The following is a 22,395-nucleotide window of genomic DNA, read 5'->3' as shown; positions in this document are numbered from 1 at the left end:
GTGGCTCAAGCCTGTAATCCCAGCACTTTGGGAGGCCGAGATGGGCGGATCACAAGGTCAGGAGATCGAGACCATCCTGGCTAACATGGTGAAACCCCGTCTCTACTAAAAAAATACAAAAAACTAGCCGGGCGAGGTGGTGGACGCCTGTAGTCCCAGCTACTCGGGAGGCTGAGGCAGGAGAATGGCGTGAACCCGGGAGGTGGAGCTTGCAGTGAGCTGAGATCCGGCCACTGCACCCCAGCATGGGTGACAGAGTGAGACTCCGTCTCAAAAAAAAAAAAAAAAAAAAAAGAAAAATACAATATGTTATTTATTTATTTATTTATTTTTAAGACAGGGTCACTCTGAGGTCGGACACGGTGGCTTATGCCTGTAATCCCAGCACTTTGGGAGGCCAAGGCGGGCGGATCACGAGGTCAGGAGATCAAGGCCATCCTGGCTAACACGGTGAAACCCTGTCTCTATTAAAAATACAAAAAAATTAGCCAGGTGTGGTGGCGGGCGCCTATAGTTCCAGCTACTCAGGAGGCTGAGGCGGGAGAGTGGCGTGAACCTGGGAGGTGGAGCTTGCAGTGAGCTGAGATCGCACCACTGCCCTCCAGCCTGGGTGACAGAGTGAGACTCCATCTCAAAAAAAAAAAAAAAAACAGGGTTACTCAGTCACCCAGGCTGGAGTGCAGTGGTGTGATCATGACTCACTGCAGCTTTGATCTCCCCAAGCTCAAGCAATCCTCCCACTTCAGCCTCCTGAGCAACTTGGGACTACAGGTGTGCACCACCACTTAATTTTTGTACTTTTTTTTTTTATAGAGATGGGGTTTCACCATGTTGCTCAGGCTGGCCTCAAACTCCTAGGCTCAAGCAATCTGCCTGTCTCAGCCTCCCAAATTGTTGGGATTACAGGCATGAGCCACCACTACAATATGTTACTGTTAACTATAGTCACCCTACTCTGCTATTAAACATAAGAACTACTCCTTCTATCTAACTGTATATTTGTTAGATAGAGCTCTTCATTCCCCACCTACCCACCCATGCACCCTTCTAGGGCTCTCATAACTATTGTTCTACTCTCTGCCTCCATGACATCATAGTCCATGATCTCTGTATGCCTTTACGTATCCATAGCTTAGCTCCCACTTAAAAGTGAGAACAGATGGCATTTGGTTTTTCATTCCTGAGTTACTTCACTTGGAATAATGGCCTCCAGCTCCATTCAAGTTGTTGCAAAAGACATTATTTCATTTTTTTCTTATGGCTGAGTAATATTCCATGATAATGGTATACATACCACTACCTAGACCAATGTCTTGAAGAGTTTTTCCTAGGTTATATTCTAGAATTTTTTGGTTTCAGGTCTTAGATTTAAGTCTCTGATCCATATTGAGTTGAATTTTTTTTTTTTTTTTTGAGACAGAGTCTCACTCTGTCGCCCAGGCTGGAGTGCAGTGGCATGATCGCGGCTCACTGCAACCTTGAACCCACCAGGTTCAAGCAATTCCCTTGCCTCAGCCTCTTGAGTAGCTGGGACTACAGGTGCACGCCACCATGTCCGGCTAATTTTTTTGTATTTTTAGTAGAGACAGGGTTTCACCATGCTGGTCAGGCTGGTCTCAAACTCCTGACCTCGTGATCCGCCCGCCTCAGCCTCCCAAAGTGCTAGGATTACAGGCTTGAGCTACCGCACCCAGCCTAATCTTTGTATTTTTAATAGAGACGAGTTTTCACCATGTTGACCAGGCTGGTCTCGAACTCCTGACCTCAAGTGATCTGCCCGCCTTGGCCTCCCAAAGTGCTGGGATTACAGGTGTGAGCCACTGCGTCCGGCCTACTTTAATCATTTTAAAGTGCACAATCAGCTGGGCGTGGTGGTGCATGCCTGTAATCCCGGCCACTCGGGAGGCTGAGGCATGAGAACTGCTTGAAACTGGGAGGCAGAGGTTGCAGTGAGCCGAGATTGCACCACTGCACTCAGCCTGGGTGACAAAGCAAGACTCAAAAGGGGAAAAAAAAAGAAAAAAAGTACAGTTCATTGGCAATAAGTACGTTCACATTCTTGTGCAACCATCAGCTCCATCTAGTTGCAGAACTTTCCCATTACTGAAAAAAGAAACCATGTACCCATTAAACTGTCACTTCCCATTCTTCTCTCCCACCATGCCCCCCCTCCCAACAATGACAAATCTACTTCCTGTCTCTACATTTGCCACTTCTGGACATATCAGATGAACAGAATCACGCAGTATTGTCTGGTTTCTTTCACTTAGTATAATGTTCTCAGGACCATCTGTGTTTGGCAGGTGTCAGAATGTCATTCCTTTTTAGGGGTGAAGAATACTCCATTAAATGGATAAACCACATTTTGTTCATGGAGTTTTAAATTTGCTAGTTAATGTCCAAATCCTCAGCCTTGGGGAATCGGGAGGGTGGGCAGTGCAGACTCTCAAAGGTGCTGGGGTCCCTACCCTTGAGTCTGCACAACCCAGACCCCCTCTATGCCCAGGTGGGTAATCGGGGCTGGGCTGAGCCACAAACTAGTCTGGGCATCAGGGTGGGGAGAGGACAGAGCTGTGACCCTATGATGCAAGGCCCAAGTTCCCCAGTGGGGCTCCATGAACCAATTAGACCTCATTTACAAAACGCAGATCAAAAGATAAATTATTAAGAATCTCCAGGGGGCAACCTCAGAGCAGTAAACCCCAAGCATGAGGCCCTCTGAGCTCGCTGGGGTCTTATGTCACTGCCCCCCAACTCACTGTGGAGCTGGGAGCCTGCTGTAAGCTGCCGAGACGGCCCCACAACACGCAGGGGAGCTGAGTGCCTTTCGGGAGCCCAGGGACGCTGAGTTGACATAAGTGGAGGTGAGGATCCTGTGGGCAGGGATTGGTTGGTCATCTCTTCTTTGCCTCCCCCACTGCATGGAGTAGATTTTGCCTGGAGAATGAATGAATGAATGAATGAATGGGACTCTGCAGCCATCACCTCACCTGCAGCCATGACTCACCTGTGTCCCCTGACAGTCCCCTCCTAGCACTGCCCACGCCCGAGGCTGGCCAGGGTGGCTCCTTCCTGGTTTGGGGCTGGCCTCATGCCCTCTGCCCTGCTGCTTCCCCTGTGAAAGGAGAAGTCAGGAGAGGATCTTTCAGGACATTGCGGTTCCTGAGGCTCCTCCTCTGCGGATGGTCACTGTCCCTCTGCCAGGCTTCCTGCTCGAGGAGTTTCCTTCCCCGCCAGGCCGGCCCAGAAACCAGATGGTCCCGGGACAGGCCTAGCCCCAGAGCCCAGAGATGCTGCTGCTGCCCCTGCTGCTGCCCGTGCTGGGGGCGGGTGAGTGGGTCGGTGGCTGGGGGTCCCATGCAGGGACTGGGGCTGCCGCTGAGCCTCTGCATCTCCCCAGGGTCCCTGAACAAGGATCCCAGTTACAGTCTTCAAGTGCAGAAGCAGGTGACGGTGCAGGAGGGCCTGTGCATCATGGTGCCTTGCAACCTCTCCTACCCCTGGGATGGCTGGAACGAGTCTACTGCTGCTTATGGCTACTGGTTCAAAGAAGGGACCAACACAAATACGGGTGCTCCTGTGGCCACAAACAACCAGAGTCGAAAGGTGGAAATGAGCGCCCGGGGCCGATTCCAGCTCACTGGGGATCCCGGCAAGGGGAGCTGCTCCTTGGTGATCAGAGACGCGCAGAGGGAGAATGAGGCACAGTACTTCTTTCGGGTGGAGAGAGGAACATATGTGAGATATAATTTCAAGAACAATGGGTTCCTTCTAAAAGTAACAGGTATGGAATGGGATGGGAACCGCTGCCTCTCACACTGGAGAGGGACCCTGGGGGCAGGCTATGGGCTGAGCAGAGAGGGCCCTCAGGGACCCCTGCAGCATTAGAACCCCTCACCCATGTCGCTGTCCCAGCCCTGACTCAGAAGCCTGATGTCTACATCCCTGAGACTTTGGAGCCCGGGCAGCCGGTGACGGTCGTCTGTGTGTTTAACTGGGCCTCTGAGGAATGTCCAGCCCCTTCTTTCTCCTGGACGGGGACTGCCCTCTCCTCCCAAGGAACCAAACCAACGACCTCCCACTTCTCAGTGCTCAGCTTCACACCCAGCCCCCAGGACCACGACACCGACCTCACCTGCCACGTGGACTTCTCCAGAAAGGGTGTGAGCGCAGAGAGGACCGTCCGACTCCGCGTGGCCTGTGAGTGTGGCCTGGATGCTGGGGCGTGCAGACAGACCCGGTGGGTGGGGAGGTGGAGGAGCCCAGTGGGGCAGTGGAGCGGCTCCCAGCTCAGGAGCATCCAGGGAGAGGAAGCCGTGAGGTCCCAGGATGCGGGCTCAGCCCTGGGAGGGGGATGGGAATGGCGTCTGGTCCTCTGTCCACACCCGTGAGGCCCGGCTCTGGTTGTCACTTGTCTTTCCTGGGATGTTCCCACTTTCTTTTCCCGGAGGGAGTTTTTTCCAGGTGTGAGGAACAAACTGGCCCTCCCTGAAGCCAGCTCACAATCTTGTTACAGACGCCCCCAGAGACCTTGTTATCAGCATTTCGCGAGACAACACGTCAGGTACTGAGGGCCGTGGGGCTGGGGCTGGGCCAGTCGTCTTTAGGAGATGAAAAATTTTCATGAAGGTGAGGGGATATGCTCCTCCCTGTAGCCTCTCTCTCTCTCTCTCTCTCTTCCGGTTCAGCCCTGAAACCCCAGGAAAATCTCACACATCTGGAAGCCCGGAAAGGCCAGTTCCTACGGCTCCTCTGTGCTGCTGACAGCCAGCCCCCCGCCACGCTGAGCTGGGTCCTGCAGGACAGAGTCCTCTCCTTGTCCCACCCCTGGGGCCCCAGAACCCTGGGGCTGGAGCTGCCCGGGGTGAAGGCCGGGGATTCAGGGCGCTACACCTGCCGAGCGGAGAACAGGCTTGGCTCCCAGCAGCGAGCCCTGGACCTCTCTGTGCAGTGTGAGTGCGCCCAGCAGGGGCCTGGGGTCCATCGGGAGGGCAGAACAGGTGGGGATGCAGGGGCTGGGCTCAGGGTCCCAGAGCTGAGGGGGTCTAGAGCGCCAGGTCTCAGGGACTGACATTGTTTTTTTTGTTGTTTTTTTGAGACAGAGTCTTGCTCTGTCTCTCGGGCTGGAGTGCAGTGGCATGATCTCAGCTCACTGCAAGCTCCGCCTCCCAGGTTCACGCCATTCTCCTGCCTCAGCCTCCCCAGTAGCTGGGACTACAGGCGCCCACCACCACTCCTGGCTGATTTTTTGTATTTTTAGTAGAGACGGGGTTTCACCATGTTAGCCAGGATGGTCTCGATCTCCTGACCTCGTGATCCGCCTGCCCCGGCCTCCGAAAGTGCTGGGCATGAGCCACCTCGCCTGGCCAGGGACTGATATTCTTACCTGTGTAGACCCTCATGCAGTTTGTGTCTGGGACTCAGTGGGTGATTCTGCACTGCCCTTCTGTCCCACCCACTTCCCCCACCTCAGTCTCCAGGACGCTTCCCTTTACCCAGAGGGAAGCCCCTGGCCCATCTAGAGCCGGTCCCCTCTCTCCATTTCAGATCCTCCAGAGAACCTGAGAGTGATGGTTTCCCAAGCAAACAGGACAGGTACGAAAGGGGACAGAGGAGCCAGGGCCTCTCGGTGCCGAACTGGGGCCCAGGAATCTGGAGGGTCCCGGAGCCCTGAGCTGCACATGGATTCTGCCCCTTCCTTCCCTAGTCCTGGAAAACCTCGGGAACGGCACGTCCCTCCCGGTCCTGGAGGGCCAAAGCCTGCGCCTGGTCTGTGTCACCCACAGCAGCCCCCCAGCCAGGCTGAGCTGGACCCAGGGGGGACAGACCGTGGGCTCCTCCCAGCCCTCAGACCCCGGGGTCCTGGAGCTGCCTCGGGTTCAAGTGGAGCAAGAAGGAGAGTTCACCTGCCATGCTCAGCACCCGCTGGGCTCCCAGCACGTCTCTCTCAGCCTCTCCGTGCACCGTGAGTGAGGGAAAGGGGGACACCTGGGTCCCAGGAAGGGGCCCCTGCTGAGTCCTGTCCTCCATCCCACAGACCCCCCCAAAGCTGCTGGGCCCCTCCTGCTCCCGGGAGGCTGAGGGTCTGCACTGCAGCTGCTCCTCCCAAGCCAGCCCGGCCCCCTCTCTGCGTTGGTGGCTTGGGGAGGAGCTGCTGGGTTTTTTTGTATTTTTTAGTAGAGACGGGGTTTTGCCGTGTTAGCCAGGATGGTCTCGATCTCCTGACCTCGTGATCCGCCCGTCTCGGCCTCCCAAAGTGCTGGGATTACAGGCTTGAGCCACCGCGCCTGGCCTTTTTTTTTTTTGAAACAGAGTTTCGCTCTTGTTGCCCAGGCTGGAGTGTAATGGCACAATCTTGGCTCACTGCGACCTCCACCTCCCAGATTCAAGCGATTCTCCTGCCTCAGCCTTCCCAGTACCTGGGACTACAGGCGCCCACCGTTTTGTTTTTTTAGTAGAGACAGGGTTTCACTGTGTTTCGATCTCCTGACCTTGTAATCCACCCGCCTCGGCCTCCCAAAGTGCTGGGATTACAGGCAAGGAGGGTTTTTTTTTTCCCCCCTGCTTTGTAACTTTATATAATGGCTTAGCCATCAGTGAGAAACGTGGAATCCAGATATGGCAGAATTTTGCCGCCTTCAACTTTTAATGTGACCATGGGCTCCTAGAGGCCTAATGAGAAGGAGCCCAGTCTGCCCTGGTCCTCACATCCTTCAGCTCCTGCCAGCCTGATCAGATAAGTATTTGGTTCCTTTAAGGTGCAGGAGCCCTTGGCCAATGGCTTCTTTGCCTCGCAGCCTTGGCCATTTCCCTTATTACCTTCTGGACATTTATCCTTCCAGTGTCCTTTCTTTTTGCATTTTGCACATTGATCCCTCTATAGCCTTGGTCGGCTCTTAAATCCCTGCCTAACTTGACCTTTTCCACATCCACGTCTGTGTCCATATCCTTTCACACTGCTTATTTTTCTTTCTTTCTTTCTTTTTTTTTTTTTTTTTTTTTGAGACGGAGTCTCGCTCTGTCGCCCAGGCTGGAGTGCGGTGGGGCGATCTCGGCTCACTGCAAGCTCCACCTTGCAGGTTCACGCCATTCTCCTGCTTCAGCCTCCGGAGTACCTGGGACAAAAGCGCCCTCCACCTCATCTGGCTAATTTTTTGTATTTTTAGTAGAGATGGAGTTTCACTGTGTTAGCCAGGACGGTCTCGATCTCCTGACCCTATAATCTGCCCACGTCAGCCTCCCAAAGTGCTGGGATTACAGGTGCGAGCCGCCGTGCCCAGCCTTCTAATTTTTCTTTTTATGAGGGCTGCTGCCAACCGACTGGCCTTTTTTGTCAGCCTATGTTCTGCTTCCTTTTTCCTTCCTGAGTTCTCCTGCTCCTACAGCTGGCCAGTGGGGCTGGGCAACGGCATGGGCCCTGCCCCGGTGCACGCATTGCCATCTGTCTTTCCTCTTTCTGATTTTTCTTTTTTCCTTTTTTTTTGAGATGGAGTCTCACTCTGTCGCCCAGGCTGGAGTGCAGTGATGCGATCTCGGCTCACTGCAAGCTCCGCCTCCCGGGTTTACGCCATTCTCCTGCCTCAGCCTCCTGAGCAGCTTGGACTACAGGTGCCCGCCACCACACCCGGCTAATTTTTTGTATTTTTAGTAGAAACAGGGTTTCACCAAGTTAGCCAGGATGTTTTTTTTTTTCATTTTCACACTTACTTTTTGGGGCTAGGTAGGATCTGAACAGCCGTAGTCCACTCCTGGGCTGCTATTGGCCCTGAGGCTTGGTAGGTGCCTGCCGCAAGTTGTAAGAATTATGCCTTTCTTTTTTTTTTTTTGGCTTATCTTCCAGGGGCCAGTCCCTGCCCCCTCTTTTTCCAGATAGAGCCGGGCTGGGGAGAGGGACTTAACCCTTGGTGTGCCTAGCTGCTTGGCGCATCGCTTGTTGCTTTTGCTCTTTCCCGGTTTGTTCCCTGGTCACGGTTAATGTACATCTTGGTGGTCACTTTTATAAGCTGAGTGGCATTCATGCCTGCAGTTTCTGCTTGATGTCACCCCAGGCTTGCCCTACAAAGACTATGCTTACTGTAAAGGTAAACTGAGGCTGGAGCCAAACCGGGAACGAAGACACAAGGCAAATGGCAGTGAGAATAGCCTTTATTAGGACTCGCGGGTCAGGTTCCTCGGTCCAAAGCTGCGGGCCGAGGAAGTCGCGCTGAGGGAGAAGGGTAGGGGCTTTTTATAGCCTGAGAGGTAGGGAAGCTGGTTGTACAAACAGGGCCTGGGGAGTCTTGAAACTACTAGGGCAGGAGTCGAGTAAGGGTCATGAGGAAGGGGTCTTTGGAAACTGTCAACCGGAACTGCTTTTTACGAACTTGTGGAATGCAGGTGAGCTGCAGGTCATGGGCGAGTGTGGTTGCCCAGCCGGAACCTCTGATGTATGCAAGTCTGCGGGTGTGTTCAAAGAGGAAGGGAAGGCCGGGCGCGGTGGCTCAAGCCTGTAATCCCAGCACTTTGGGAGGCTGAGACGGGCGGATCACGAGGTCAGGAGATCGAGACCAGCCTGGCTAACACGGTGAAACCCCGTCTCTACCAAAAAAATACAAAAAACTAGCTGGGTGAGGTGGCGGGCGCCTGTAGTCCCAGCTACTCGGGAGGCTGAGGCAGGAGAATGGCGTGAACCCGGGAGGCGGAGCTTGCAGTGAGCTGAGATCCGGCCACTGCACTCCAGCCTGGGCGACAGAGCAAGACTCCATCTCAAAAAAAAAAATAAAAAGAAATAAAAAACAAAGAGGAAGGGAAGTCTCGAACAAAGGGCCTGCTACGTCGGGTGGCGCTGCCATGTCAGGTCTAGATCCCTGCCTAACGCTTACCATGTGCTGATTTTCAGCAGCCTCAGGGTCAAATGGGGTGTAAAGCTGGAATGCTTCACGAAGTTTTTTATAAAACTGACTTGGGTTGTCATCAGCTCTCTGAAGCACTTTTGAAATTTTTCTTCTATTAATTGCTTTCTTTCCACCAGCTTTCACACCTTGCAGAAGTGCCTCTCGGTACCTTTGCAAACGCTGAAGCTGAGTTGCATCCTCTGGGTCCTAGTCAGGATCTGGGTCTGAGAACTGACCTTGAGTGCATGCCTGAGCACGCCCTGCCTCTGCTTGTACGTGGGGTTTTAGCCAGCGGAGAGCTGCCTATGTTACTCTCTTGCACTTTTTAGTGTTAAATCACATTAGGAAAAGCTGCTTGCAATCTGGCCAGGGTGGATTGTGTGTCAGAAAGATGGACTGCATCAGATCTGTAAGGGCTTAGGGCTTCTCTGTGTAGGAGGGAGTATGGGGTTTCCAGTTTAGTAGATCAGTAGTCAAAAAGGGCTGATGGATGAAGGTTCGTTTGCCCCCTGAACCTGGCCTTGGTTATTATAATAAATGGGTCCTCACATCTCCCTGACAGGCATTTGCATAGCTCAAGCACGGCCAGATCTGAGACGGCCTGCTTGACTCTTTTCACTTCCTTCCCTGGCCTTTTGAGGCTCCGATCCTTCCCTTCAGGGTGAGACTTGGGGCGTGCTAGCTCCTGAATTTGGTTCCTGGAGGGCTGTTGGCCTCAGTAAAGGTGGGTAGGCTGGGACATATATGGAGGAGGAATCTCTGTTTCCTCTGGCAGCTGTTGCAAAACTGGCTTCTATTGCTCTTTCTGGGATTTTTCTTTTAACTTCCTGTCAGTCAGCGAAGCTGCTCTTACTTTTACTTTTGGCTCGGGCTACAAGTGTTTTGCAATAAGCTGCTAAACAGGGCTGGATCCAGGTTGGTCTTGTCTGTCCTATATGTAACCATGAATCAATATAAGGAAACTGATAAGGATACTCAGGCTGTCACCATCTTAAATACATGTCCAATTGTTTCCTAGTCTACAGTTTCTTCAGTCAGCCATCCAACATCAAAGGAAAGTCATTCTAATTCACAGAGAGTTCTCAACCTCTGGGGGATTCGCTTAACTTTATAATCCCCTGAAAAACCTTTCTTAAAGTTTTGTGACATGCGCTTCAATGGAGTAAGTTTTGATGACTTTCCTTCTATTCCTTTCTTTACGGCTCAGTGCACTCACTCACTCTTCCTCTCATTTCCGCCGACTATACCGTCTCCTATTATGGGAGTTTTTAGACACTACTTGACTTTGGAGAGTTCCTTATTCCTGCTACGACTCTGAGCTGTAGGACAGCTCCGGTTAGCCGTATGCAGATCGCCACTAGTCGTAGTCGGCCCCACACTTTGCTTGGAGCACCAAGTCCACACTAAGAGATTTGTGACTTCTCACTTTGTGACTGATGAGCCTAATTAGGCCTCTACATTTACACACTTTTACACACTTCCCCACTCCCAGTTCCTATGGTCCTAATTGGGGTGGCAAGCCACTCTCGCCACCTCCAGTTTCTTAGTTGGGGTGGCTCGCCACCTCCTGTTTCCTTTTCCTAATCGACTTAGCAAGCCATTCTCATGTCCTGTATTGATTGGGGTGTGATTTTCATCCAAATCGACAAGCCACTCTTTGCCGCCCCCAGCCCCTCTGGATCGGACTACTAGGCACACCCCAGGAAGTGATCAGGCTCCCCTTCCACCCCTACGGGATGGGTCTCCTGCCTTGGGCCCCAAATTACTGTGGTTCCTGAAGTGCACTGTTTCTGAAATCGTTCTGTAGCTCCTTTCAGGTTTTGTTGTGCTGCTAGGTAGGGGCACCAGGTCAGTGGAGAGGTGATTTCTTCTCCAGGCTAACGTTCTCCTGGTGGCACCTGGGGTCACAGGTCTCCCGAGGCCCAGGGCTCCAGCACCCAGAGGCATAGGAGGCAGTAAACCTGCCGTCTCTGGTCCCTTCGTGGTCGCCAAAAATGCTGCGGGAAACTGAGGACTGGAGAGACCGATGGGGAGAACAGGAAGATTGTTTATCTTAGGTGCACATCAGCTCAGTAGATTCGCATCTAAAAAGCTGAGCATTAAACAAACACAGAGCAGGGTTTTTATGAGCGGACTTACGAAAGTAAAACAGAGGCAGTTAATTATATGATAGGTCACATGATTTATAGTATAGCATAACTTGTGGCTTTGCATAGCTGGTGCCTTGTAGCTGTGTCCAAAAAAAAAAAAGAACTGGCTAAATACAGACATTTGTAAAACATAGTTGTGCTTAAGAAGCCAGGGAAAGGAGTAGCAGAAAGGAATTTGTTTTTCTTTTTTTCCTTCAACCTTGCTCTGGAAGGGGGTGTGTCTGGAGCCTATTCTTTTGGCCTTGGCTTTTTAAACAGTATTATCTCATAACTGTCCTTGGAGTGAGCTTGCTAAGCAGAGGAAAACTTGTTCTTTTTTTTTTTTTTAACCCTTGCCTTGCCTGTTACTTTTCTTGGAGTGAATGAATGCATATTTATTTTTAAATTTCTGCCTCATTGGGGGATGAAGAATCTGAGAGCTCTAGGTCTGTGGGAGGAAGGGACAGGAGGGTCTCAGGGCTAGAAGAACACCACCCCAAACCTTGCTCCCATGCAGGGAAGCTGCAGCGTGGGGGAGGAGTTGGCCTGGGGGCTGCCCTGGGAGCTGGTGTCACTGCCCTGCTCGCTCTCTGTTCCTGCCTCGTCATCTTCGGGTAAGTGTCATCCCTGGGAGGGCAGGCAATGCAGAGTGTGGGAAGGGAGAGGGTTCTAGAATCCCAGACAGTCCCAGCCGCAGGAATCTAGATGGGGCAGTGGGTGTAAGAACTGGGCCTTGGGCAAGAAAATCAGAGCAGGGTTCTGCTCCAGAGCCCTGATCCAGGCCATCTATGAGCGTCCCCAGTTCTCACTGTGGAAGTCACCCCATGGATATGTCCCCACCCCACTGGCCTCCACGGCCTTCCAGCCTCCGCTAAGCCATGTAGGAAGCAGTCGCCCCAGGCTCTGGGCCAGCCTGAAGACTGAAGGCCAGTGCTTCTTCCCTCAGGGTGAAGACCTGCAGGAAAGAAGCTCGCAAGAGGGCAGCAGCGGAGCAGGACGTGCCCTCCACCCTGGGGCCCATCTCCCAGGTGAGAGCCCAACCTCTGTCTGCTGGGGCCCCAGCTGTTCCCCTTTCCTGGATGGCCATGGGCACTCCTCTTGGTGCCTTGCAGAATCATTGTGCCCCAAATAAGATTTTGCTCCTGGGTCCCCATCAGTGCAGTCCCAAGTCCCATGATCTGGGGGGCACCCTCCCCCTTGCTCCCCATGTCCCCTCCCAGAGCCAAGGCCTCCCCGGGTCTGTCCATACTCTGCCTGTGCTCGAGTAGATCTTTGTGTTTGAGTAGATCTTCCAAGGTCCCTGAGGTCAGTCCAGGTCCGAGCAAATCCCTGTCTTTCTCACACCTCCTCCTTCCTGGGCATCCACTCATAATTTGCAATTAGATAGTAACTTGATTGACTAGAGCTTTAATGTCTGCCTCTCCTTCCACACTGCAAGCTGCCTGAGGTCAGGGATGGTGTCTCTCTAGTTCCCCCGGGAATATCCAGGGGCTGGCACAGGGGAGCTGTTCCATAAAGGCAGCGGGTGCTGGAGTCAGAGAGACCTGGACGTGAATCCTGGCCTGACCACTGCTTAGATGTGTGGGTTTGGGTAATTTACTCAGCCTCCATTTCTCCATCTGATCATGGGGACCATAGTGTCTCCCCAGTAGATTGGAGTGAGGATTTTATGAGTCTGGATTGTGGTGAGGATTTTATGAGCCTGGCAGTGAATTACCAAGAGCCAGATGTTATTGTTCTCAAATATTTGCTGAATGAGTGAAAGAACGAGGGCCCAGCCAGCGTCTGTGGAATGAGTAGGTGAAACAGGAAATGCTCAGCTTCCAGGTCCTCTTGTGCATCCTCCTTGCTCTCGCTTAGCCCCCATGATCCTAATTTGACTCCCTTTCTCCCCTGCATTCAGGGTCAGCAGCATGAATGCTCGGCAGGCAGCTCCCAAGACCACCTGCCCCCAGGTGCAGCCACCCCCACCCCAGGGCAGGGGGAAGAGCAGGAGGTCTACTACGCCTCCCTCAGCTTCCAAGGGATGAGGCTCCGGGAGCCTGAGGACCAGGAGGCCCCCAGCAGCACTGAGTACTCAGAGATCAAGATCCACAAGGGACAGCCCCCGAGGGGCCTGGGCTTTGGGCTTCAGTTGGAGAAGGAGACGTCAGGGATGGTTCCAAAGTGAAGAATTCTCCATGGAAACAGGACACCAGCAAGTGCGTGGGAGTCGTGCTGGTGTGACAGCCAGAACTGGACTCAGATTTCAGCCCCATCCCCAATGAAGAGCTTGAGTTTGAAGATTAGACTCTTTTTTTGAGACAGGGTCTCACTCTGTCCCCCAGGCTGGAGTGCAGTGGTGCAATCTCAGCTCACTGTAGTCTCAACCTGCCAGATTGAAGTGATCCTCCTATTTCAGCCTCCCGAGTACCTGGGACTGCAATTGTGAGCCATCACGCCAGGCTCATTTTTGTATTTTTAGTAGAGACAGGGTTTCGCTGTGTTTCCCAGGTTGGTCTTGAACTCCTGGGCTCAAGCAATCTGCCTGCCTCTGCCTACCAAAGTGCTGGGATTACAGACGTGAGCCACCGTACCTGGCTGAAGATTATACTTTCAATTCACAGCGAGTTTGAAGATGACACTTTGAGGCATCGTGTCTATGGTTCATTACTACAGAAGCTTCTCTGGATGTGTAAAGCACAGGAAACCAGGCAGAGGAGGCACAGGGCACTCTCCAGAACGAGAAGCCAGCTCCTGGGATTGCTTTGCTGCAACCGTCATTCCCCATTGATAACCATTCTCCTCCTTCAGAAGAGGGAGAGTGAGAGAACCAAGTCCTAGTGGTTCCCATTTTAACATTAAAAAAAAAAAAAGGCTGTGCGTGGTGGTTCACACCTGTAATCTCAGCACTTTGGGAGGCTGAGGTGGGTGGATCACAAGGTCAGGAGTTCAAGACCAGCCTGGGCAAGACGGTGAAACCCCATCTCTACTAAAAACACAAAAATTAGCCGGGCATGGTGGCGGGCGCCTGTAATCCCAGTTACTGGGGAGACTAGGCAGATAATTGGTTGAACCCGGGAGGCAGAGGTTGCAGTGAGCTGGGATCGTCCCACTGCACTCCAGCCTGGGTGACAGAGTGAGACTCTGTGTCTAAATAAATAAATAAATAAATAAATAGAGCCTGAGTTTGGGCAAGTCATCTTACTCCTCAGTAAAATGGACACAATAAACCTAAATCACAGGGCTATTGTGGGACAGAAAGGAAATCATTCAAAAGGCACCCAGGCCAGGCACGGTTGCTCACATCTGTAATCCCAGCACTTTGGGAGGCTGAGGTGGGCAGACCACATGAGGTCAGGAGTTCAAGACCAGCCTGGCCAACCTGGTGAAACCCCATCTCTACCAAAAACACAAAAATTAGCCAGATGTAGTGGGGCACACCTGCAGACCCAGTGACTCAGGAGGCTGAGGCACGAGAATCATTTGAACTCAGGAGGCAGAAGTTGCAGTGAGCCGAGATTGCACCACTGCACTCCAGCTTGGGCAACAGAGTGAGGCTCTGTCTCAAAAATAAATAAATAAGGCCAGGCATGGTAGCTCACGCCTGTAATCCCAGCACTTTGGGAGGCCAAGGCAGGCCTCATGCCTGTAATCATGCTGTGTCTACTAAAAATTCAAAAATTAGCAGGGCATGGTGGTGGATGTCTCTAATCCCAGCTACTAGGGAGACTGAGGCAGGAGAATTACTTAAACCCGGGCGGCAGAGGTAGTTGTGAGCTGAGATCACGCCATTGCACTCCAGCCTGGATGCCAAAAGCAAAACTCGGTCTCAAAACAAAAAAGAAAGAAAAGAAAAGAAACAAGAACTCACTATGTTGCCCAGTCTGGTCTCAAAGTCCTGGCCTCAAGCAATCCTCCCACCTCAGCCTCCAAAAGTGCTAAAATTACAGGTGTGAGCCACCATGTTGGGCTGACCTGATCTTGTAACTCCAAGTTTCTACCCTTTTACTGACATCTGTCCATTTTTCTCTCCTCCTAACCCCCAGCAACCACGGTTCTAATTCTACTTTGTTTCCATGAGTTTTGTGGCAGGAGAATAGGGGATTAGGGGAACGGGAGCTCAGCAGGTGCAGCCAGTTCCTACAGACAGGAGAGCACAGGTGTGGTGCACAGGGCACATTCTCGCTCCCATGATAACAAGCCACATAGCCTCTGATTGACTGCGGGCTGGGTCTCCGCTATGGCCCCTGTTTGGTCGTGAGCCAATCCTTCATAGCATGTAACCAATTGGAGGTCTCTGAAGGGCGCCTAGGGGTGTTGCCGGGTTCCTTCTAGCTTATTACAAACCCTAATTGGGGAGCCTCTTGAGCTGCTGGCTGGATCCCGCTCCCACCCTGAACTGTCTTCAATAAATCTCTGCTTTTCTATTCACAATAGCAAAGACATGGAATCAACCCAAATGCCCATCAATGATAGACTGGATAAAGAAAATGTGGTGCATATACACCATGGAATACTATGCAGCCATAAAAAAGGATGAGATCATGTCCTTTGCAGGGACATGGATGGAGCTGGAAGCCATTATCCTCAGCAAACTAACACAGGAACAGAAAACCAACACCGAACGTTCTCACTTCTAAGAAGGAGCTGAACAATGAAAACACCTAGACACAGGGAGGAGAGCAACACACACTAGGGCCTGTCAAGGGGCTGGGGAAGGGACGGCATCAGGAAAAACAGCTAATGCATACTGGGCTTAATACCTAGGTGATGGGCTGATAGGTGCAGCAAACCACCGTGGCACACGTTTACCTGTGTAACAAAGCTGCACGTCCTGCACATGTACCCCAGAACTGTAGGGAAAAAAGAGATCAGACTGTTACTGTGTCTATGTCTTCCCTTTCTACATAGACACAGTAACAGTCTGATCTCTTTTTTCCCTACAGAAAGGAAGAAACTCCATTTTGACCTGTACGCTGAACAATTGCTTTGCCCTGAGATGCTGTAATCTGTAACTTTGCCCCAACCTTGAGCTTACAGAAACATGTGTTGTGTGGAATCAAAGTTTAAGAGATCTAGGGCTGTGCAGGATGTGCCTTGTTAACAAAATGTTTACAGGCAATATGCTTGGTAAAAGTCATCGCCATTCTCTGGTCTCGATAAACCAGGGACACAATGCACTGCTTAGAGCTGCAGGGACCTCTGCCCTGGAAAGCCGGGTATTGTCCAAGGTTTCTCCCCATGTGATAGTCTGAGATATGTCCTCGTGGGATGGGAAAGACCTGACCGTCCCCCAGCCTGACACCCGTGAAGGGGCTGTGTGAGGAGGGTTAGTAAAAGAGGAAGGCCTCTTGCGGTCAAGATAGAGGAAGGCCACTGTCTCCTGCCTGCCCCTGGGAACTGAAATGTCTCAGTATAAAACCCGATTGTACCTTTGTTCAGTTCTGAGATAGGAGAAAAGCCGCCCTGTGGCGGGACGCGAGACGTGTTGGCAGCAATGCTGCCTTGTTATTCTTGACTCCACTGTGATGTTTGGGCAGAGAGAAACATAGATCTGGCCTGCGTGCACATCCAGGCATAGTACTTCCCCTTGAACTTAATTGTGACACAGATTCCTTTGCTCACATGTTTTCTTGCTAACCTTCTCCCTATTTTTTTTTTTTTTTTTTTGAGATGGAGTCTCGCTCTGTCGCCCAGGCTGGAATGCAGTGGCCGGATCTCAGCTCACTGCAAGCTCTGCCTCCCGGGTTTACGCCATTCTCCTGCCTCAGCCTCCCGAGTAGCTGGGACTACAGGCGCCCGCCACCTTGCCCGGCTAGTTTTTTGTATTTTTTAGTAGAGATGGGGTTTCACCGGGTTAGCCAGGATGGTCTCGATCTGCTGACCTCGTGATCCTTCCGTCTCGGCCTCCCAAAGTGCTGGGATTACAGGCTTGAGCCACCGCACCCGGCCAACCTTCTCCCTATTATCACCTGCTCTCCTACCGCATTCCTCTTGCTGAGATAGTGAAAATAGTAATCAATAAATACTGAGGGAACTCTGAGACCGGTGCCGGTGCAGGTCCTCTGTATGCTAAGCTCTGGTTCCCTGGGCACACTTTTCTTTCTCTATACTTTGTCTCTGTGTCTTATTTCTTTTCTCAGTCTCTCATCCCACCTGATGAGAAACACCCACAGGTGTGGAGGGGCTGGCCACCCCTTCACCCCAGAACTTAAAAAAATCTGTGCTTTCCTTTGGGAGGCAGAGGCGGGCAGATCACTTGAGGTCAGGAGTTCGAGACCATCCTGGCTAACACGGTGAAACCCCGTCTCTACTAAAAACACAAAAACTAGCCGGGCGCGGTGGCGGGCGCCTGTAGTCCCAGCGACTCGGGAGGCTGAGGCAGGAGAATGGCGTGAACCCGGGAGGCGGAGCTTGCAGTGAGCCGAGATCGCGCCACTGCACTCCAGCCTGGGCGACAGAGCGAGACTCCGTCTCAAAAACAAAAAAAAACAAAAAAAAAACTGTGCTTTTGTTACTCCATTCTTCTGTTGCTTTGTCCCTCCTTTCATTTTATTTTGTTACTTGATTTGTGCATTTTGTTCAATTCTTTGTTCAACACGCCAAGAACCTGGACAACTCTCCAGTGACATTTTGGCTTCTGTGGATTCCACATGTCTGTGAGATCGCGCGGTATTTGTCTACCTCTGATTTCGGGTTAATTTCTGTTGTTGCAAATGGCAGGATTTCTTTCTTTTTTTTTTTTTTTTCTGAGACGGAGTCTCGCTCTGTCGCCCAGGCTGGAGTGCAGTGGCCGGATCTCAGCTCACTGCAAGCTCCGCCTCCCTGGTTCATGCCATTCTCCTGCCTCAGCCTCCCGAGTAGCTGGGACTACAAGTGCCCGCCACCTCGCCCGTCTAGTTTTTTGTATTTTTTAGTAGAGACGAGGTTTCACCGGGTTAGCCAGGATGGTCTCGATCTCCTGACCTCGTGATCCACCCGTCTCAGCCTCCCAGAGTGCTGGGATTACAGGCTTGAGCCACCGCGCCCGGCCAAAATGGGAATTTTTAACAATGCGTTCGACAAACATGCCCCATCCCTTCTGAGCGCTTTGCATGTATTAACTTATCCAATGCCTGGAACCCTATGAAGTGATTGTTGTTATCACTGCCATTTTATAGTGGAGGGAACCAAGGCACAGCAAGGCCAAGCATGATTCCCAAGGTCACACAGCCAGCAGGTGGCCAGGCCAGGCGGGGCACTACCCCGTGCTGTCAAGCACCATACAGACTCAGCTCTTCGGCCTGGGGCCGGAGCCTCCTTGCACTGACAGGGTCGTGAATGGGGTTCGTGTGTGCCCTCCCCATTGGGATGCGAGCTCCGGGGGCGGGGACCTCTTCCGGCGCGGGAGGCATTTAATGAGCTCTCTGGACAAAGAGAGGCTTAGGAGAGCCACTTCCCTTTTTAGCCGCCTAAAACACCCTGCAGGGCTCTGCTCTGTGAACTGTATTCGAAGGCAGGGCTTCTATACATAAACCGACCAGAAGGAAATCACCGGCTTGGAAGGTCTGAGTCTGGGATGGAGCAAAACCCACTTCCGGCGGGGTACGCGCGCCTCCTGGCGGCGGATTCCTGCTAAGACAGCTCCGCCCACAGGCCAGAAATGTTTGATTTCCGAGAAGCGTGCGATTTGCAAACCGGCTATTGTCTGAAAATCAGTATGTCAAGCTAGGGGAGCCTACCAGTGGCTTCCAAATTTTTCTGACCATGACTCACAGTAAGAAATCATTTCGCGCCCGGCGCAGTGGGTCACACCTGTAGTCCCAGCAGTTTGGGAGGCCCAGGCGGGCGGATCACGTGAGGTCAGGAGTCAAGATCATCCTGGCCAACACGGTGAAACCCCGTCTCTACTAAAAATACAAAAATTATCTGGACTTTGTGGCTTGCACCTGTGGTCCCAGCTACTCAGGAGGCTGAGGCCGGAGAATCGCTTGAACCCAGGAGACAGAGGTTGCAGTGAGCCGAGATTGCACCACTACACTCCAGCCCGGCGACAGAGTAAAACTCCATCTAAGAAAAAAAAAAAAAAGAGTGATACTCACTTCCGCACTTCATGGAATTGCAAGCGTTCAATGAATACAAACACGAAACACATCAGGAAGGCAGAAATGGTAAGTAACTGCTTAAGGGGGATGAGATTTTCTTTTGGAGTGATAGATTTTCTTTTGGAGTGATAGAAATGATTAGGAAAGAGACAGAAGCAGTAGTTGCACAGTACCGCAAATGTACTAAATGCCACTGTTCTGTGAAATGGCCCCTGTAAGGCCGGGCGCGGTGGCTCAAGCCTGTAATCCCAGCACTTTGGGAGGCCGAGACGGGTGGATCACGAGGTCAGGAGATCGAGACCATCCTGGCTAACACAGTGAAATCCCGTCTCTACTAAAAATACAAAAAACTAGCCGGGCGATGTGGCGGACGCCTGTAGTCCCAGCTACTCGGGAGGCTGAGGCAGGAGAATGGCGTGAACCCGGGAGGCGGAGCTTGCAGTGAGCTGAGATCCGGCCACTGCACTCCAGCCTGGGCGACAGAGTGAGACTCCGTCTCAAAAAAAAAAAAAAAAAAAAAAAAAAAAGAAATGGCCCCCGTAAAATGGTTTTCTATTATGTGAATTTCACCTCAATTAAAAAAAAAAAAATCATACTTGGTAAGGAGACTTTATTTACAGACTCAGTCTCGCTCTGTCACCCAGACGCAATCATGGCTCACTGCAGCCTTGAGAAGAGACTTCATTTTAAAGGATTTTTTTAAGGTGGGAAAGGGACGATTGCAATAGAGAGAAGCAAAAGATTTGCAAGTGAGACAAGAATTGAACAGGAAGTTTTTTTCCTTTTTTTTTTTTTAATTTTTTTGAGACAGAGTCTTGCTCTGTTGCCCCGGCTGGAGTGCAGTGGTGCAATTTCAGTCCACTGCAACCTCTGCCTCCTGGGTTCAAGCAATTCTACTGCCTCAGCCTTTCAAGTAGCCGGGATTACAGGCACATGCCACCATGCCCAGCTACTTTTTGTATTTTTAGTGGAGATGGGGTTTCACCATGTTGGCCAGGATGGTCTCGAACTCCTGACCTCAAATGATCTGCCTGCTTTGACCTCCCAAAGTACTGGGATTACAGGCATAAGCCACCGTGCCCAGTCCCTTCTTTAAAAAATAAAATAGGCCGGGCGCGGTGGCTCACGCCTGTAATCCCAGCACTTTGGGAGGCTGAGACGGGCGGATCACGAGGTCAGGAGATCGAGACCATCCTGGCTAACACAGTGAAACTCCGTCTCTACTAAAAAAATACAAAAAACTAGCCGGGCGAGGTGGCGGGCGCCTATAGTCCCAGCTACTCGGGAGGCTGAGGCAGGAGAATGGCATAAACCCGGGAGGCGGAGCTTGCAGTGAGCTGAGATCCGGCCACTGCACTCCAGCCTGGGCAACAGAGCAAGACTCCGTCTCAAAAAAAAATAAATAAATAAAATAAAATAAAATAAAATAAAATAGAGATAGGGTCTCATTCTGTCACTCAGGCTGGCATTCAGTGGCATGATCACAGCTCACTGCAGGCTCAAACTCCTGGGCTCAAGGGATCCTCCTGCCTCAGCCTCTCAGAGTGCTGGGACTACAAGCACGTGCCACCATGCACGGCTGATTTTTAATTTTTTTTTTGTAGAGATAGGGTCTCACTATGTTGCCCAGGCTGCTCTGGAACTCCAGAACACAAGTGACCCTCCTCAGCCTCCCAGAGTGCTGGGACCCCAGGTACAGGCCACGTGCACAGCCAAGGACTTTTTCTTTATGGGGAGGAGTAAACAAGGCTCGAAAAAACCAGCTGTGGGGCAATAAGATGCAAGGGCTACTGTACAGGACAATAGACCAGGGAATGTTTTATTCTTCTCGGGAGAGGTGCTTAAGGAGGGGCTGTATTCTGGCTGAGGCTGTGGATGGACTGAAATTCAGAGGCCGGGCAGTGAGGAGAAAGTTAGGTTAAACGAGCATTTTGTTTCAATTGATCACTGGGGACAAAACAGTGCAGCTAATCATGTATGAGACAAAGAAATGGGAATTTGGGGGGGTCTATGTCTGCCTTTGTCTTTGGCAGACAAGGGGTTCATCCTCAAGTCTTATCTAAGTCATATATGGAAGGGTGGTTCTTCTCAGTAAGTCATCTCCTGGAATACAAAAAAGCGGGAGGATTTCTTGTTGTTAGTTTTTCAAAACTTTTTGGGCCGGGCACCGTGGCTCACACCTGTAATCCCAGCACTTTGGGAGGCTGAGGCAGGCGGATCAGTAGGTCAGGAGATTGAGACCATCCTGGCTAACACAGTGAAACCTCGTCTCTACTAAAAATGCAAAAACATTAGCCAGGCACGGTGGTGGGTGCCTGTAGTCCCAGTTACTTGGGAGGCTGAGGCAGGAGAATGGTGGGATCCCGGGAGGCGGAGCTTGCAGTGAGCCGAGATTGAGCCACTGCACTCCAGCGTGGGGGACAGAGCGAGACTCCGTCTCAAAAAAAAAAAAACTTTTTGTAGAGACAGGCTCTCGCTATGTTGCCCAGGTTGGTCTCAAGCTCCTGGGCTCAAACGATCCTCCCACTTCAGCCTCCCAAAGTGTTGGGATTACAGGTGTCAGCCATCACACCTGAGCTGGAAAAGTAGGGGGATTTCTTCACTGTCACTGTTGTCCAGGCGCACAAGGCTCCAGTAAAATTCAGCACTATTGCAAAGAAAGAGGCTTTGCAGATGGGTGGAGAATACTTTTTTTCATTCATTCATTCGAGACAGTGTTGTTCTCTTGCTCAGGCTGGAGTGCAGTGGCACGATCTCGACTCACTGCAACCTCTGCCTTCTGGGTTCAAGTGATTCTCCTGCCTCAGTTTCCCAAGTAGCTGGGACTACAGGCGGGCGCCACCATGCCCAGCTAATTTTTGTATTTTTAGCAGAGACAGGGTTTCACCATGCTGGCCTCGAACTCCTGACCTCAAATGATCCGCCTGCCTCAGCCTCCCAAAGTGCTGGGATTGCAGACATGAGTCAAGGCGCCCGGCCCCAATTAATTTTTTTTGTAGAGACTGCGTCTTGCTATGTTGCCAAGGCTGGTCCCCAGTTTCTGACCTCAAGTGATCCTCCTGCCTCAGCCTCCCAAGTAGGACTACAGGTGCACACCACCTTGCCCCACTAAATTTTTTTTTTTTTTTGAGATGGAGTTCCACTCTTGCTGCTGAGGCTGGAGTGCAATGGTGCAATCTCTGCTCACTGCAGCCTCCGCCTCCAGGGTTCAAGGGATTCTTCAGCCTCAGCCTCCCAAGTAGCCGGGATTATAGGCACCCACCACCATGCCCGGCTAATTTTGTATTTTTAATAGAAACGAGGTTTCACCATGTTGGTCAGGCTGAT

General features: G+C 51.7%; 1 protein-coding gene and 1 non-coding gene across 3 annotated transcripts; both read left to right on the top strand.

Moving 5' to 3' along the window:
- The first annotated feature begins 3,161 nt into the window (after positions 1-3,161).
- Positions 3,162-14,558, top strand: LOC105497343 (sialic acid binding Ig like lectin 11). Of its 2 annotated transcripts, none has more exons than XM_071087514.1 (10): positions 3,162-3,330; positions 3,401-3,784; positions 4,090-4,200; positions 4,517-4,564; positions 4,689-4,952; positions 5,548-5,595; positions 5,708-5,965; positions 11,520-11,616; positions 11,949-12,030; positions 12,906-14,558. In XM_071087514.1, the coding sequence occupies exons 1-10, from the start codon at positions 3,291-3,293 to the stop codon at positions 13,170-13,172; spliced, it is 1,599 nt and encodes a 532-aa protein (XP_070943615.1). In that variant the 5' UTR covers positions 3,162-3,290; the 3' UTR covers positions 13,173-14,558. The 2 variants fall into 2 exon arrangements, with proteins under 2 accessions (XP_070943615.1, XP_070943614.1); XM_071087513.1 differs by having other exon boundaries at positions 3,166-3,330; positions 3,916-4,200; positions 12,906-14,270.
- LOC112429429 (small nucleolar RNA U3) lies at positions 13,617-13,829 on the top strand. Its single transcript, XR_003021634.2, has one exon. It is a non-coding gene; the product is annotated as a small nucleolar RNA U3 (small nucleolar RNA).
- Positions 14,559-22,395: the final 7,837 nt, after the last annotated feature.

Source organism: Macaca nemestrina, chromosome 20, assembly GCF_043159975.1.
Source record: "Macaca nemestrina isolate mMacNem1 chromosome 20, mMacNem.hap1, whole genome shotgun sequence".
In the NCBI taxonomy this organism is placed as follows: Eukaryota; Metazoa; Chordata; class Mammalia; order Primates; family Cercopithecidae; genus Macaca; species Macaca nemestrina.
The sequence above is the reverse complement of the archived record's forward strand: the minus strand, read 5'-3'. Positions and strand labels throughout refer to the sequence as shown.

Excerpts from the sequence above, each read along its gene's own strand:
- LOC105497343 (XM_071087513.1), top strand. The coding sequence starts at position 3,291 with ATGCTGCTGCTGCCCCTGCTGCTGCCCGTGCTGGGGGCGG. Across the intron at positions 3,331-3,400 it reads GCTGCCCGTGCTGGGGGCGG|GGTCCCTGAACAAGGATCCC; the intron begins GTGAGTGGGTCG and ends GCATCTCCCCAG. Across the intron at positions 3,785-3,915 it reads GTTCCTTCTAAAAGTAACAG|CCCTGACTCAGAAGCCTGAT; the intron begins GTATGGAATGGG and ends TCGCTGTCCCAG.